The following is a 13873-nucleotide window of genomic DNA, read 5'->3' on the forward strand; positions in this document are numbered from 1 at the left end:
AGAGTGAATGAGTAACCCATCTGGCAGCTTAATTCACCAAACAAAACAGTGCTTGCCAAGTAATGTATGAAGTAAAGGCATTTTAAAACTACATAACAATTAAAATAACTCCTTCACAGAATTCAGTGCCACAGAACTGAGAATATTAATTTGCTATTGAGCAGCACTGGAATGGTTGACAGTAATAAAGAAGCCAAAACTGGAACATGGAATATCCTCTGTAAATGTTTATTTTAGAAGTGTAAGCTTTGTTTGTACATTAAACACCATCAAAACGAATAGCCACAGAAGGCTGCCAATACAAGAATTTGGATAACTGGCTTCTGACAGGCTTTGACATCTACAAAGTGACTACATCTCTCTGTATTGTGCTGACCATTTGCCTCCCAGGTACCCATGCTTTGTAGCAGATTCTAACTTTTTCCTAGTTACATTATGTCTATTAAGGCTGCAGCTTGGGCAAATATATAAAGCTTAAAATAAAACAGGGATCAAGGAGTCATTTACTACATTAGTGAACTACTCTATGTGAACACATCAACACAGAAAAAAGTAAAACACCGACAGACAGCTTGAAGGACTGAACCTGTTAAGTGCTTCTTATTGAGTGTTGCTTACACTGAGCAAATCTGGAATTGGGGGGAGTCAACAGATCAAGATACTGACTGCTCTCACACCTGCAGTTACTCAGCACACTCATATCTTAGGGATTCTTTCTGCTTTCCGGGTTTTGTTTATTTTTTTTTACCACTGAGCTAGGTTAATGTGATTAAAACTCAACTGAAGTCATGGCATCTTCAGCAGGCAAAGTTATAACCTGCTTTTCATCAGTGCTATCAACTACACCTGAAAAAGCAAGACTGTTAGAAGGTGCTCAGATGACTAAGGGTATTTACCTAAACCGATGTTTGCTAGAGAACTTGATGAAAGCAATCGGAAGAAAACAAACATCAGCAAAGCCCATATCGGTCAAATCACGATAAACCGAACGGAATGACTGTACGTAAACTTTAGTTTTATCCCCAGAACGAATGGGCCACGTTCACTGCTGGCAGTTCACTTAAGAACACTAACTCAGACCACAGGCATTACAGGTTGGACTGAGCGTTGTGCCGGGCTCTCACTGCTGCGGCTTTCCCTTTGCAGAAAGAACAAAACACGGACAGGTGACACTTTCCCTTCCCAACACAGCCCTCCGCGGCATCGTCCATCAGACCTGCCAGCAAGAAAGGAAGGAGCAGGCGGCCCCTCCACACCAGGCCTTTCTGATGGCCGGGTGCTGCAAGCCGGGCCCGGCACCTAGGCAGCACCCCGAGCCCTCCCCGCCATGTAACCCCGTGCCTCGCTAGCCATTACCCCGCGGCAAGGCGGCTCGGGGCCTTCCATCACCACCCCGGAGCAGGCCTCGCTCGGGTAGCTCACCCGAAAATTAAAGCCCAGTTTTACAGCTGTGGCGGCTGCTGCTCGCCAGGCTCGGAGAACCGCGGGATCACCGCTCCGCCCCGAGGGGAGGGAGCGATGGTGGCTTTCCCAGCCGCGGCCCGCCCCGGCTACTATCCGTGACAGGAGAAGCATAAGCGCCGAGGGGACGCTATGCTCTCCGGCTGCCATGCTGAGACAGGGACAGCTGTCCTCCACCGACGGCAGGGCCCCACGGCTACCCATCCCCTTGCACAGCTACCCCAATTGAACACACCCCACCGTCCTCCTCACTCCCTTTGTATTTTTAAACCACGCTACAGAGCCCCGCTCCTCCCAATGAAACCGCGCGCAGACCCCAGCAGCCAATAGCGAGGGCCCCCGCGGTTTTTTAAACCGTCCCTCTCCCCCAATCGCCGCCCAGCGCTCTTAGGCCCGCCCCTTCCACTATCCTCACCCCAACCGGTTCCAACGAGTATGAGCGCTAACGACCCCCTGCGCTCGACCTAGCCGAGGAACTGCTCGGCCACTGACGTCAGAAAGGCAGCCAGCGAATCCCAGGCAGCGCTGGCCCTAGTGGGCGGGACTGCAGGCAGTTTGAACCGGTGCGGTAGCCAATCCGCTGTGGTAGAGGGCGGGTCCCCAGGCGCCGCGGGTCAAGTTGCTGTGGCGGGTAGAGCTGTGGAAAACAAGAGGCTGTAAGTGCGCCGCCGGGAAACCATTCAGCGGTAGCAGCGGAGGGAGCACAGCCCCGTGCCGCCAGAGCCCGCTCACCCCAGCCAGGCAAGGCCCCGCGCACCCCGGGCCGCAGGGAGAGCGCCGGGAGGGAAGGAGAGAGGGAGCAGGGGAGGTGGGAGCGCCGTCGCCTGTCCCGGGCGCGGAAGGAGAGCGGGGTTGCCAAGGCGGGCGGTGCGGCCGGGGCTGAGGCAGGGATCCCGCCGGGCGGGTGGGCCGGGCGGCCCCACCGGGGAGGGCTGGAGCGCGGGCGGTGGCTCCGTGGGGGCCGGGTGGAGGCGCGTGGTGGCGGGAGGGACCGCGGGGAGGGCGGGCAGGAGCGAAGTCGGCGGCGGGGGAGGGGCCGCGGCCGTGGGGGGTGTGCTCGGGCGGGAAGCTCCGGTGGAGAGAGGCGGGAGCGGCCGGAGGCGCGGCTCCGCCCGGCGCTGCTCCCGCCCTCAGGCCGCCTCTCTTCTGCTGCCCCTCTCAGGGACCCTCCGCAGACCGCGCCATGGGCAAAGGCGACCCCAACAAGCCGCGGGGCAAGATGTCCTCGTACGCCTACTTCGTGCAGACCTGCCGCGAGGAGCACAAGAAGAAGCACCCGGACTCGTCCGTCAACTTCGCGGAGTTCTCGCGGAAGTGCTCTGAGCGGTGGAAGGTGAGAAGGGCCGGGACGGGCTGAGCTCTGCCGGGCCGGCCCCCGCTGTCCTGCGGGCTGCTGGGAAAAGATTCCTGGTGGCAGCTGCTGTTGAGGCGTTAGTGGGTCACCGGGCGCTTTATCTTATGCTTTTTCCTCCACGTGTCTGCAGACAATGTCTAGCAAGGAAAAAGGGAAGTTTGAAGAAATGGCTAAAGGAGACAAAGCTCGTTATGACAGGGAGATGAAGAACTATGTTCCTCCCAAAGGCGAGAAGAAAGGAAAGAAAAAGGACCCCAATGCTCCTAAAAGACCACCGTGAGTGTTTCTGTGACAAAAAAAGGAAAAAAGTATTATTACTACTAGTCTAGAACTTAACTTTAATACTGTCTCTTATTTTAGATCTGCGTTCTTCCTTTTCTGTTCCGAACACCGTCCAAAAATCAAAAATGATCATCCTGGCTTGTCTATTGGAGATACAGCAAAGAAATTAGGTGAAATGTGGTCTGAACAGTCGGCCAAAGACAAACTGCCATATGAACAGAAGGCTGCAAAATTAAAGGAGAAATATGAAAAGGTACAGTGAAAGTGATAAAATAATGGCTGAAGTTGTAGAGGTGAATGTGTGACTTTTGTTTTACACCTAAACTGTGTATGGCTCATAGCTACATCTTTATGTCAGCCATTGTCAGGCTTCAGAGGGCAGGGTATGATGTGAGAGATGTCTGGAACCCTTGTAGTGAACCTGGATGTGTTTTTTGCATGTTTAGGGATTTTACCCATAATATGCTTTACTTCCAGAAGACAGGACATCTGCTTGGTAAATTACACAATCATGCTCCAAACTGCTGTGGTCATGAAATTCTTGAGCTGCCCAGGTCATGTGTTTTCTTGCTAAAAGGTTTAAGTGTTGAAGTCTGAAGGCTGAAACACTGCTTTACCGCACACTCTGTAGCTGGTCTAGTAGTATTAAGTAGTATTAAATTACTGAAGCAGTACAGATTTGTCTTCAGAATTATGTTACCATCAACTAAACAGCATTTTTCTTGCAGGATATTGCAGCATATCGTGCCAAGAGCAAGAGTGACGCAGGAAAAAAGGGCCCAGGTAGGCCTGCAGGATCTAAGAAGAAAGCGGAACCAGAAGAGGAAGAGGAGGAGGAGGAGGAAGAAGATGAAGAAGAGGAAGAAGATGAAGATGAGGAATAAATGAATGTCCTGCTGTAAAGATTTATGCTCAAAATCCATTATTTTGCTAAGAATGTGAACTCAAGTGCAGCTCATTGTTAGCTTCAGTATAAAAATCTGTACAGAATTGTGTATAGGTAATGTGGTTCTTTGTAGGGAGACCTCTATTTTTAATGTAAGTAGTAGCTGAGGGCTGCTACAGTTCGGTTAAAAATTAAAAAAGAAAAAGTTGTTGAATGTTTGCATATTTAATGGTTTTGTTGAAATTCAGTGACTGATAGCCAGGTTTTTCTTTATAGCTAAGTAAAACAAAGGAGGTAGCTTAATAGCTGTTCTTATATTTTGTAGTATATTACATTGTATTACTTTTTTAACAGTTTTGTAATAAAATGTTGTACATGATGATTGTTGCATTCTTGATGTTTTGGAGTGGCTGGCTGCCCCCAGAGCACCGCAGCCCTATTCAGGGAAGTGCTCTGTGTTCTTGCTCATGTCACAAAACTGACAAGTGTCTGGGACTGTTGACTTCTGGAGTCTGTACAGGAGCTTAAAACGTTTTAAGCCACAACTCTCCTACATTTACTGCCATTAGCTGCTGTAGATGTTTTCCTTGTGCTGGCATTTACTTAGACCACCTTGTGAGTGAAAAAAAAATCTGATTTCAAGTACTGAAGTTGCTGATAATTATTAATGCATTATTTTTCCCAAGCTACTGAAGCACACATCGAGTTTTGCCTTGGTGTATTCTCTGACAGTTGTGAATCTTGAGAACTTTTTCTCCTAGAGCTCAGGGCCACAGGCCATTTCTGCTGTCCATACCAGGACAGGAACATTGGCTGTTAGACAGATGTGGTTAGAGGTATGTCTTCCCAGATGTTCCCTGCTCCTCTTTCCCTCTGGCCCCAGTATTAGTGGCTTCTCATAAAATACACAGCTTGCAGAACAGCATGAAAAATGTTGGAATGTTACTTCCACACATGCCAATAGATTCCTGCAGAAAAGAGAGGAGGAGGTAGCATTTGTAAAGAACATGTGCTCCTGATGTTCCTGTTTGTGATGGTAACAGTATCACCACATAAGATTTCTTGGTTTTCAGGGATTTTTTTTCTCAACCTTTAGTATGTTTAAAAGTTAAATCTAGATACGTAACTGTTTGCAAGTGGGAAATGGGAGATGCCACAGCTAAGCTAATATATTAATTTTAGTTTGTTGAGATAAATACTAGGCAACAGCTTTTACCAAGCCTTTGAAAGCCCAGCAATGAGAAGCATTTAATGTCTAAAGTAGCAAGTACTATAAAGAGCAGGTTTCTAACTTTGTTTTTTAACTGTCTCCCTATCGTCCATCAACTTCTGAAAAGAATCTGCTTACAGTCATTGTGCATATGCAAGATAAAAAGTGGTTTCCACTCTGTAACCATGGTGAATGTCACTGTGGTTGGTTGAGTGTAGCACTTCCTGAAGCAGGAGCCTGGACATAAACACTGTGTATTCCTGAAAGTATGGAAATAAGGTAACTATAGGCAACGCAACCATTTTCATACCAATGTAAGTACTAATCTTTGGAAGCCTTGGAAACCCAGAGTTGGCTTTTTCCTCCCCACCCTGCTGCTGAGATAGATAGTTATAGTACTACTAGAAGGACTGGCTGCTGTTTCATGTGTTTGCCTCACTGGATGTACTCTACACAGGTGGGATAAATGGCTCTGTTTTGCAAGCTCAGCTTTTGGGAAGCCGCGGGTGTGAACTGGCAGCGAGAGGCAGTAGATCTGTGTGCAGTACATCCAGTGCTGAAGAACATTTTGTCTCGCAGAGAGCCTGCAATCCTAGAGCACCTTTATCCTTAACTCAAAGGCTCTTCCAGCTAGAGGCAATTCCCTGTCATAGCATATAGCTGAGACTATGCTGGTCTCCCTCCTTTTCAGCATATTCCGTTCAGATTTCCCTGTAGAAATGCACCACCACGTCCCCTCAGCTCTCAGACTCCCTCCCCAAACAGAACAGCAATGCTTCAAGGAGTCTTTCTGATTAGATTTAAATAATCTTTTGCAGTGGAGCAGTAGCATCAGAGTGAATTGGCTAATTTGATTACATGAAATGTTTTTTTACTTCTGCTCAAGTGCTTTTAAATTGAAACAAAATACAACCCTTCAAGTGTCCTAGAAAACTGCACAGGTTATGGAATTTTAAATATTGTGTCAGAATAAGAGCACATGTAGAGGTAATTCAGAATAAATGAATTCTCCTAATATTTTCCTCACTGAGGTAAAATGGCTTTTACATTCTATTCCATTTAGCATTAATTGGCTAATTTCGTTGCAGCACAATGTCTGCACAAGTCAGTGCAGAACCACCTAATGTTGCCACTCTTCTGTGCTAGGTCTTAATGATGTGGGTTACTTTTGTTTGTGAGCTCATTTACAAATATATCCCGATTGCTGGAGCACACTATTGCAAAAATAGCCCATTACACAGCTCTGCTAGCCTGACCCACATCATTACACAGATCATTTTGGGTGCATGCCACATCAGCCTGAGCTGCAGCAAGCCACGGCAAAGCTCTGCATCAGGCTGATCTATCAACCAGGAATGATGTCATGACTCAAGATAATCAACAATTTAGAAGAAAATAGTATTTTGTCCTTTTGATAAGAAGGATGTTGAATACAGATTAAAGGCAAATGGAAAAGAGCATGTTGAAATTCCTACTTTCAAATTAAGCTTTAAAAGGTATGCTATGTCAGGTCAGGGGGTTCAGAGAATGCCCATCTGTGATCACTGAAAGAGCTAGCACTGGAAAGGACTAGTAAGTGATCAAAGTGTAAAGGGAATGTTCAGAAAAGATAAGGCCTCAAGAGAAAAGCCAAATTAGTTTTTCACATCCGTGTTCAATATGGACAATCTTCCCAAATGACTCACTGGAAACTTTTCACTGGAGGTGAACTGGGAGGTCTGTCTCAAATAAAAACTAAAAGCGATGCCTGAAATGGTTGCAGGCATCAGGGAGACTGATCACATTGCACAAAAGGTCCAGCATAGAGGCATACCACCTGGTGAACCAAGCCAAAATACCACCAAAAGTAAGATTGAGGTGGATAAAGAGCAGGTATGAAAGAGTAACAAATGTAGGAACTCAGTCTTTAACAAATCAAAGTTATTTCTAAATCAGAAGAAACCTGCACCTCAGTAGGTCAGACACAGCAATGTGTGGCAGGGAAAAAGAGCATCAGAGCAGCTTGAGAAAACAGACATATTAATAACAACTTACAAACACATCTGTTTAACCCCTCCCAGCAACCAAGCACAACCCAGCTGCTCCCTCTCTCCTGCCCCAGTGGGATGGAGAAGAGAATGAGAAGTGAGGAAACTTGTGAGTTGAGACAGATAATAAAAGTATGAAAAGGTAAATAACAGAGAACTAAAACCCAAGAGAAACAAGTGATGCAAATTGAAAACAGTTGTTCACCACCAACAGACTGCTGCCCAGCCTGTTAACGTGCAGTGGCCCTGCTTTCTATGCATACCATATGGTATGGAATATAGTCAGTGGGGGTCAGCTCTCCTGACTGTGTCCCCTCACAACTTCTTGTGCCTCCTTGCTGGTGGGGGGTGTGAGAAGTAGAGAAGGCGTTGACACCATGTAAGCACTGCTCAGCAACATCTAAAACATCAGTTACCAACATTACTTTAGTCCTAAACCCAATACACAGCACTGTACCAGCTACTAGGAAGAAAATTAACTCTATCCCAGCTGAAACCAAGTCAACATTAGAACCAGGAGGCCTGCCAAGCTGTCCTAAGGACAATAGAAGCTCAAGATAAAGTAACAATGCCTAGAGAAGATTTCAGGAAAATAAAACTATTTTCTTTTTTATTTTTTAACCTTGTAGAGGAGCTGCAGGAAGTTTTCATGACAGCAATTTTTAATTGGAGAGGCATGGCGGAGCATCTGTCTCAAATCCAAGTGTAAAAGGTTCTGAAACAAAATGACAGGACAGATGGTATTCATCCAAGAGTTCTAAGGAAACTTCAGGATGAAATGGCTGAACTATGAACTGTACTTTGTATTTTTTCACTTAAAATTGCCTTAGTGCTACAGGAATGGAAGGTCAAAAATATGACACTGAATTTTAGAAAGTGTTCTGTGGAGGTACGGGGAACTTCAGACCAGTAATATCCATATGGCAGGGTGGTAGGAGCCATGGTACACAGAGTTGTCCAAATAGCTAAACAGGACTGGCAGTTTCACCAGAGGAAATCCTGTACCATAGACATGTAAATACTCTTCAAAGAAATTGGTGAACATGAAGGTAAAGGAGATCAGGTAATTCTGGCCTATTTGAGTTTGGTCTGGCCCACTCATGAAAGAAATAAGTTGTCATTGAAGGCCTTGCAGGAATAAACAGGTGGTTAACAATACAGGAACAAAATATGAATTAGTCATCAGTTTCACCAGTGGAGGAACATTACCTATGAAACCCATAAATTATTTTTGGAGAAGGGGTTCGTGACTGGTGATTGCTTAATATATACATCAGTGGCTTGGAAAAAAGCAGTGAATGGTGCTGCAAGAAAGGCGAGAGCTAACAGCAGAGAACTGCAAAGCCAGCCTGCAGCCCGAAGTGACAGGATAATAAAACCAGCAGGTGAAATACGGTGTTAATACAAAGCATATTACACATTAATATTTGCTTCTCCAACATATGGGAAGGGGAAAAAGCAGGTCTAACATTTGTCATAGGTAATGTGGGTGGACAATAAACTAGATTACGTTAGTCGGAAGGAGATGCTGAACCTGTAATAGGTGATTCTGTGAAGACGTAATAGATGGTTGCTAGAAAACCAAATATCTAGCATTTGTTAGGCATTATTAGGGAAAGAGTTAAGGGCAAAAGAAGTATTTAGTATTTCATTACCATCTTCCTAAAGGAATGTAAAGATTCATTTTATTTAGATCAGCTTAGGACAAAACCTATTTACAAAGTTGTTCATATTTTTCCAAAGTAAAACCTATGGTTTGAAGAACTGTAAATATAGTTAGAACAGCTACAGAGCAGGGATCTTACTGCAGCATGTAAAGGTTTTAGAGCTCAAAAAACAAGAGAAATTGCAAATGGGTTGGGAGAGAAAATCAGAGAAAAATGGATTTTGGTGTTTTATCTTTAGCTTGTGATCTATTGAACTGTTTTGTAAGTGTATCACAGGCATCTTGTATATAACATTGGTAAATAATCTAGTACATAGTGCTTAGTGATGGATTATTTGCTGTAGTGGTGTCTGTCATGGTTCCTGCTACACTTGCCTTACCATCCTTAGTGTGTATTTACTCTTGTGTTTGTTTTCTCATTTTGGCTTGTGTTTCTTTTCACATCTTGAAACAGATAAATGTTTTGCCAGCAACCCCTGCATTTCCAAAATTGCTGGGCCTCTTGTATGAGCTGCATCATAGCTCCGTCTGCTTTTCCATGATCCCATTTGAATCCAGTGTCAAGAATCCCATAACGGAGCCCAGATGTCAAGCTCATGGCTTCATTCTCCAATGCACGCAGCCCTTGAGGGATGCATTAACTCTTCTGACTGTTATGGGATGTGCACGAGATTCAGACCTACCCTCTTAAAAATTTGCCTATGCAAATTTCTCTTCATCAGTGCAATTAAGTAATTGTCACAGGCCAGCACCAATTAGTGAGTGAATCTGTACTTTGCTCCAACTATCCTGATACCCTGAGATAAACTATCCAGCTCGCCTTAGTGTTGGAAAGGGTCTTGATGTTCCAGGACTGAATATCATTATATATTATACTATATATTATATTATATTATAATCTATATATTCAGGTAAATGTTTACAGCCAGCATATCTGGAGCTCCACCTAGAATTTGCATGGCTATTCTCAATGTTTCCTGGCCCAAACATCTAATGGTAAATTTTGTACCCATAAATCAGTTCTTCAACAGAGCTAAAGGGGTGGTGTTTGTGTGGCCAAGAACATATCCTTCTAAAAGGCCCTTTGAAAAACATGCTGTGCTGATGCTATTGTCAGTGCTGCCACCTTTAAGCCAGTTACTGGCTGGCCGGACCCAGCACTGACCTCATACTAAACACTGCTGTGAGAATTAAGACCTTTAGCAAGCCTTCATAATTCTGCTATAGCTCACTGATTTGTCTCAGCAGAGGAGTGGACTGCAGAGCCAGCGTGCTTCTTTGCAAACCTTGAAACTTTCTGCATAATCAGATCTGACGGATGACCGAAGCCTGCCTAGATTCAATCAGCAGCTGGACAAATTCTGAGCTATCAAATAGAAAACACCATCTCTAGCTCAGAAGGTGTTTGAGTTGTACACTGACAGAAGTAGGAAAAATGTTGGACAAGTATTCTTATGTTAAGCTCAGTTCTTATCCTAAGTCAGGGTTTTTTTTCAACTTTATCAATTAGACAAAGGGTTCTGATATTTCTGAGTGTGGACTCTACTCCCCTCATAATCATCACATGGAAGATAATAGGATACTATAACAGGCAGAAGAGCCAAGCAGGAGTGGTTCCTATCTCCAGCTGTGAATGCCCCAGTCCAACATTACTTCATCCCCAATTGCTCTAATACCAGCAGTAACCAGATCCCACTCTGCTATAAGGTTACAGAATTGTTTTCTTCAGCAACACCCCACACCATCTTACCTTCACTCCCAGACAGCAAGACAGGCAGCTTTCCCTTCCATTGCCAGACTGATTAGCTCTGTTATTAGAGTTTCCTTGACATCTTCAGGACAGGCAGGACTTCAGGACATTCCACAGTCCAATTGAAACAGCAGTATAACCAGAAACACTTCTAGAACTTGATGTGCTTTTTCTCCCAGTCAGCTCTTCTTAAACTTCCCTTCTTATGAACCCACAAGAATCCTCCAGAAGGGTTCTACTCTTATTCAGTTCTACTTTTGTTTGTTGTTCGTGCTGCGCAGAAATAAAGACATGAAAATGCAATTGTGGCTTCCTGTTGTGCTGCTGTGATGACCCTGGGGACTCTGGTGAGGGGATATAGCCATCCTGCAGGCTCAGGCTATCAAGACAGCAGTGCCTGGGACTTCCTCAGGGTACCACAGAATAACAGGGTGCTTCTCCAGTGGGAAGAGATGTGTGGAAAGCACGGCTCATAGAGGGCACATTTTCACCCAACAGCCCTCAGAAATCCAGGTACCAGTTTTCATGGCTCTGGACCAGCTGTTACCTGTAAATGCTGTATCTCAGAGAGCATGCAAGCACCCACAGAAAACCCAGGTGCTTTACACTCAAAGATCCACCACCGTTTAATATCAGGGCTTGTTCTACAAGGGGCTACACTATTTTCCTGTGGAAACCCTTCAAACTTTCAATGGAAAAGGCTGTATTTTGTTTCCAGTTTCCACTCTAGTGCCTTCAAGTGATTCAGAAAACCTATTCAAAGCAGAACTAAGACTGCTTTAACAGCTGTCCGGGCATGCTGCCTTTTTGACTGACACACACTGCCACCAGCAGCCCTTTCCAGGAAACTGAAGTATTGTCTCTCCATTAATTTTCCCTTCCCCTTTCAGGAGCCCGGCGATGCTCAGCCAGAGGGCTGCTTTTGCTGTTATGTGCATCTTGGGCATTAGCTTGTTCTGTTCTGGTTTTATTGTGAGCTAGTGCTATGCTGCTTCTCTCACCTTTCTGCTCCTTTCTAGTGCAGGAAACGTTATTCTTGTGCAGGAGATGTTACTCTTGCAGAAGAAACATCGCTGAGTAATTTGAACTGGCAGCCCACCAGAGGCAGTTCTGTGCTCACACTGAAGGACTGCATCCACAAGACCTGCAGGACCTAGCTAGCCCTCAGCCTGGCTCTGCCTGCACTCCACCTTGGATGGGGCATGGTTCTTGTCCATAAAGCAATAACATTTCTTTTCAGTAAAGCATATTACTGGGAAAAGATGTCTTCTAACATGCAAACATACCTCTTTACCTGGGTGTTTGAACAGCTCTAACTCCTGTTTACATGCTTGGATCCTTGTCACCTTTGTCTACCTGTTAAGGAACAACCAGTCAGTTAAGGTCTTTCAGACCATAAACTATGCCACTATTTTGCTAAAGAGTCTCTGTCTTGGCACTGTTCAGAACAGCCAGAGAGCAGTGCAACATGGAAAAAAAACCTGTCTGCTTGTTTTTTCTTTTATGAGGACCCATCTTACATGGTAATGGAGAATAATTAATCTGTTTCCCAGTGTAAAGAACGGATGTTTTCAAGATTTAAAAACCAAAGGTTACTAACCATTAACTGGGTTAATGAGATGTATAATCCACACAAACACTTCTTCCCACTTTTTCTTTGCCCCACACTAGCTAGTGCAGCTGAGGGCACAATGAGCAAGGCAGCATGCACCAGTGCACACTCTTGTGGCAGCAGCATGTGAGAGAAGATGGCCAGAGGCTCCCTACAGTGAAAGGAGAGCCAGAGTGGCTTTGGACTTCAGGGGTCACTCACAGTTTGTATACTTTTTGTTCTTTAAACCCGAAAGGAGGCAACATACTTTGATAGCTTATCGCTTTTTCTAACTAGACTCACTCTGCGTAGAGGGTCCTCCTGTATAGTGCCAGCCAAGGCACGCAACTACAGGAGTTCAGAGGAGACTTGCAGTCCAAGTCAACAAGAAACAGAAACACAGCTAATTTGTTTTTCCCAGGTCGTTTCTTTTTACCTGTTACAACTAATGGATTAAGCTCACTGGCAGGGAACAAACAATTAATGCTTTTACAAAAACAGCCCCGTTTGTGTTCAGTGATGTAGGTAATTTCTTCCGCACTGTCTGAAATTCCCCTCCTTATTCCCATGCCTCCATAGATCTTGCACAACTTGATCTTTTTTAACCTAAAGAGGAAATTGCGCCTGATGTACAACAAAATCTTCCAAAGCACCTTTTATGGTTTCGTAGACAGAGGGTATGTTTTTTCTTTTGTTGTGAAAAGCCTCACAGATCAGGCAGAAGCATAATTATTTTACATCCAACATTGTGTAATAGATCCCAGGCTTCTTGGTCTAGTTTCAGAGCACTAAGTTGTTAACTTTTGGCTTTAGGGACTGTGACTTGGAGACAGATGGTACAGAAGAAGCAGACAGTAAAGGAGATTGACTGGTATTACGGAAATAATTTATTCTAGGATGCCATCAATGGGGACAATATCTCTGGTATTGCCTAAAGAGTTTTGTTGGTGTTCCTGGTTCTAGGACCCTGGTAATGAAGAAGGATGTCCCCTCCCTTCCTATCAGTCCCTGTTTCTGTACATAAAAGGATATTCCTTACATGAACTGACTGCTACTATATCCCCAGGGTTTTGCCAAAGGAGTCTTTAGAAATGCGAATATGCAATAGTGCACTGACAGACATGGCTGGGAAACAAGAATACTGTATGTAAAAAAGTGCTGTAGATTTCAGCATTTAGGTTTGTTCTTAGGCCAGACCTTGCCCCAATTTAATTGCTTACTCTTCTGCTAGGACACCTTTACAGGACAAAAAAACCCCAACAAAGTATGATTGATTGAAACATGTTTGCTGGTGGCAACAGAAACAGACCAGGTTAAAGCATAGAGTCAGAACATTACCAACTAGTCCTGATCTTTGGTTCTACATTAGAGATCACTCTCAAATTAATTTCCTATGAGCATATTAAATCTACCTAATTAGATCAGGGCAGGTGATACAAAAATCTAAATGCATCCATGCAGCAACTCTCAGTGGGAATTTAATTTTTCATTTCACTGGAAAAAAACCTGAGTCCCCACAGCTGTGACAGAAGGTGCCTAAATAAAAATTAAAATGAAACACTTTAAATATCTCTAAGTTTGTAACATTGAAGTTGTCTAGATTTTGAGATATGGGATTTCCATAAAGGTAACAAACTCTGTAAAAG

General features: G+C 44.4%; 1 protein-coding gene and 1 long non-coding RNA gene across 2 annotated transcripts; one reads left to right on the forward strand and one right to left on the reverse strand.

Moving 5' to 3' along the window:
• Nucleotides 1-214: 214 nt before the first annotated feature.
• LOC115945918 (uncharacterized) lies at nt 215-2360 on the reverse strand. The gene is made up of 2 exons (XR_004080105.2): nt 2219-2360; nt 215-2098 (listed from the first exon to the last, which is right to left on the reverse strand). It is a non-coding gene; the product is annotated as an uncharacterized lncRNA (long non-coding RNA).
• On the forward strand, nt 2051-4365 carry HMGB2 (high mobility group box 2). Its single transcript, XM_005145521.2, has 5 exons — nt 2051-2202; nt 2624-2794; nt 2946-3091; nt 3176-3350; nt 3826-4365. Exons 2-5 carry the CDS (start codon nt 2645-2647, stop codon nt 3979-3981), a joined length of 627 nt encoding a protein of 208 aa, XP_005145578.1. The 5' UTR covers nt 2051-2202; nt 2624-2644; the 3' UTR covers nt 3982-4365.
• Nucleotides 4366-13873: the final 9508 nt, after the last annotated feature.

Source organism: Melopsittacus undulatus, chromosome 7 (assembly GCF_012275295.1).
Source record: "Melopsittacus undulatus isolate bMelUnd1 chromosome 7, bMelUnd1.mat.Z, whole genome shotgun sequence".
NCBI classification, from domain to species: Eukaryota; Metazoa; Chordata; class Aves; order Psittaciformes; family Psittaculidae; genus Melopsittacus; species Melopsittacus undulatus.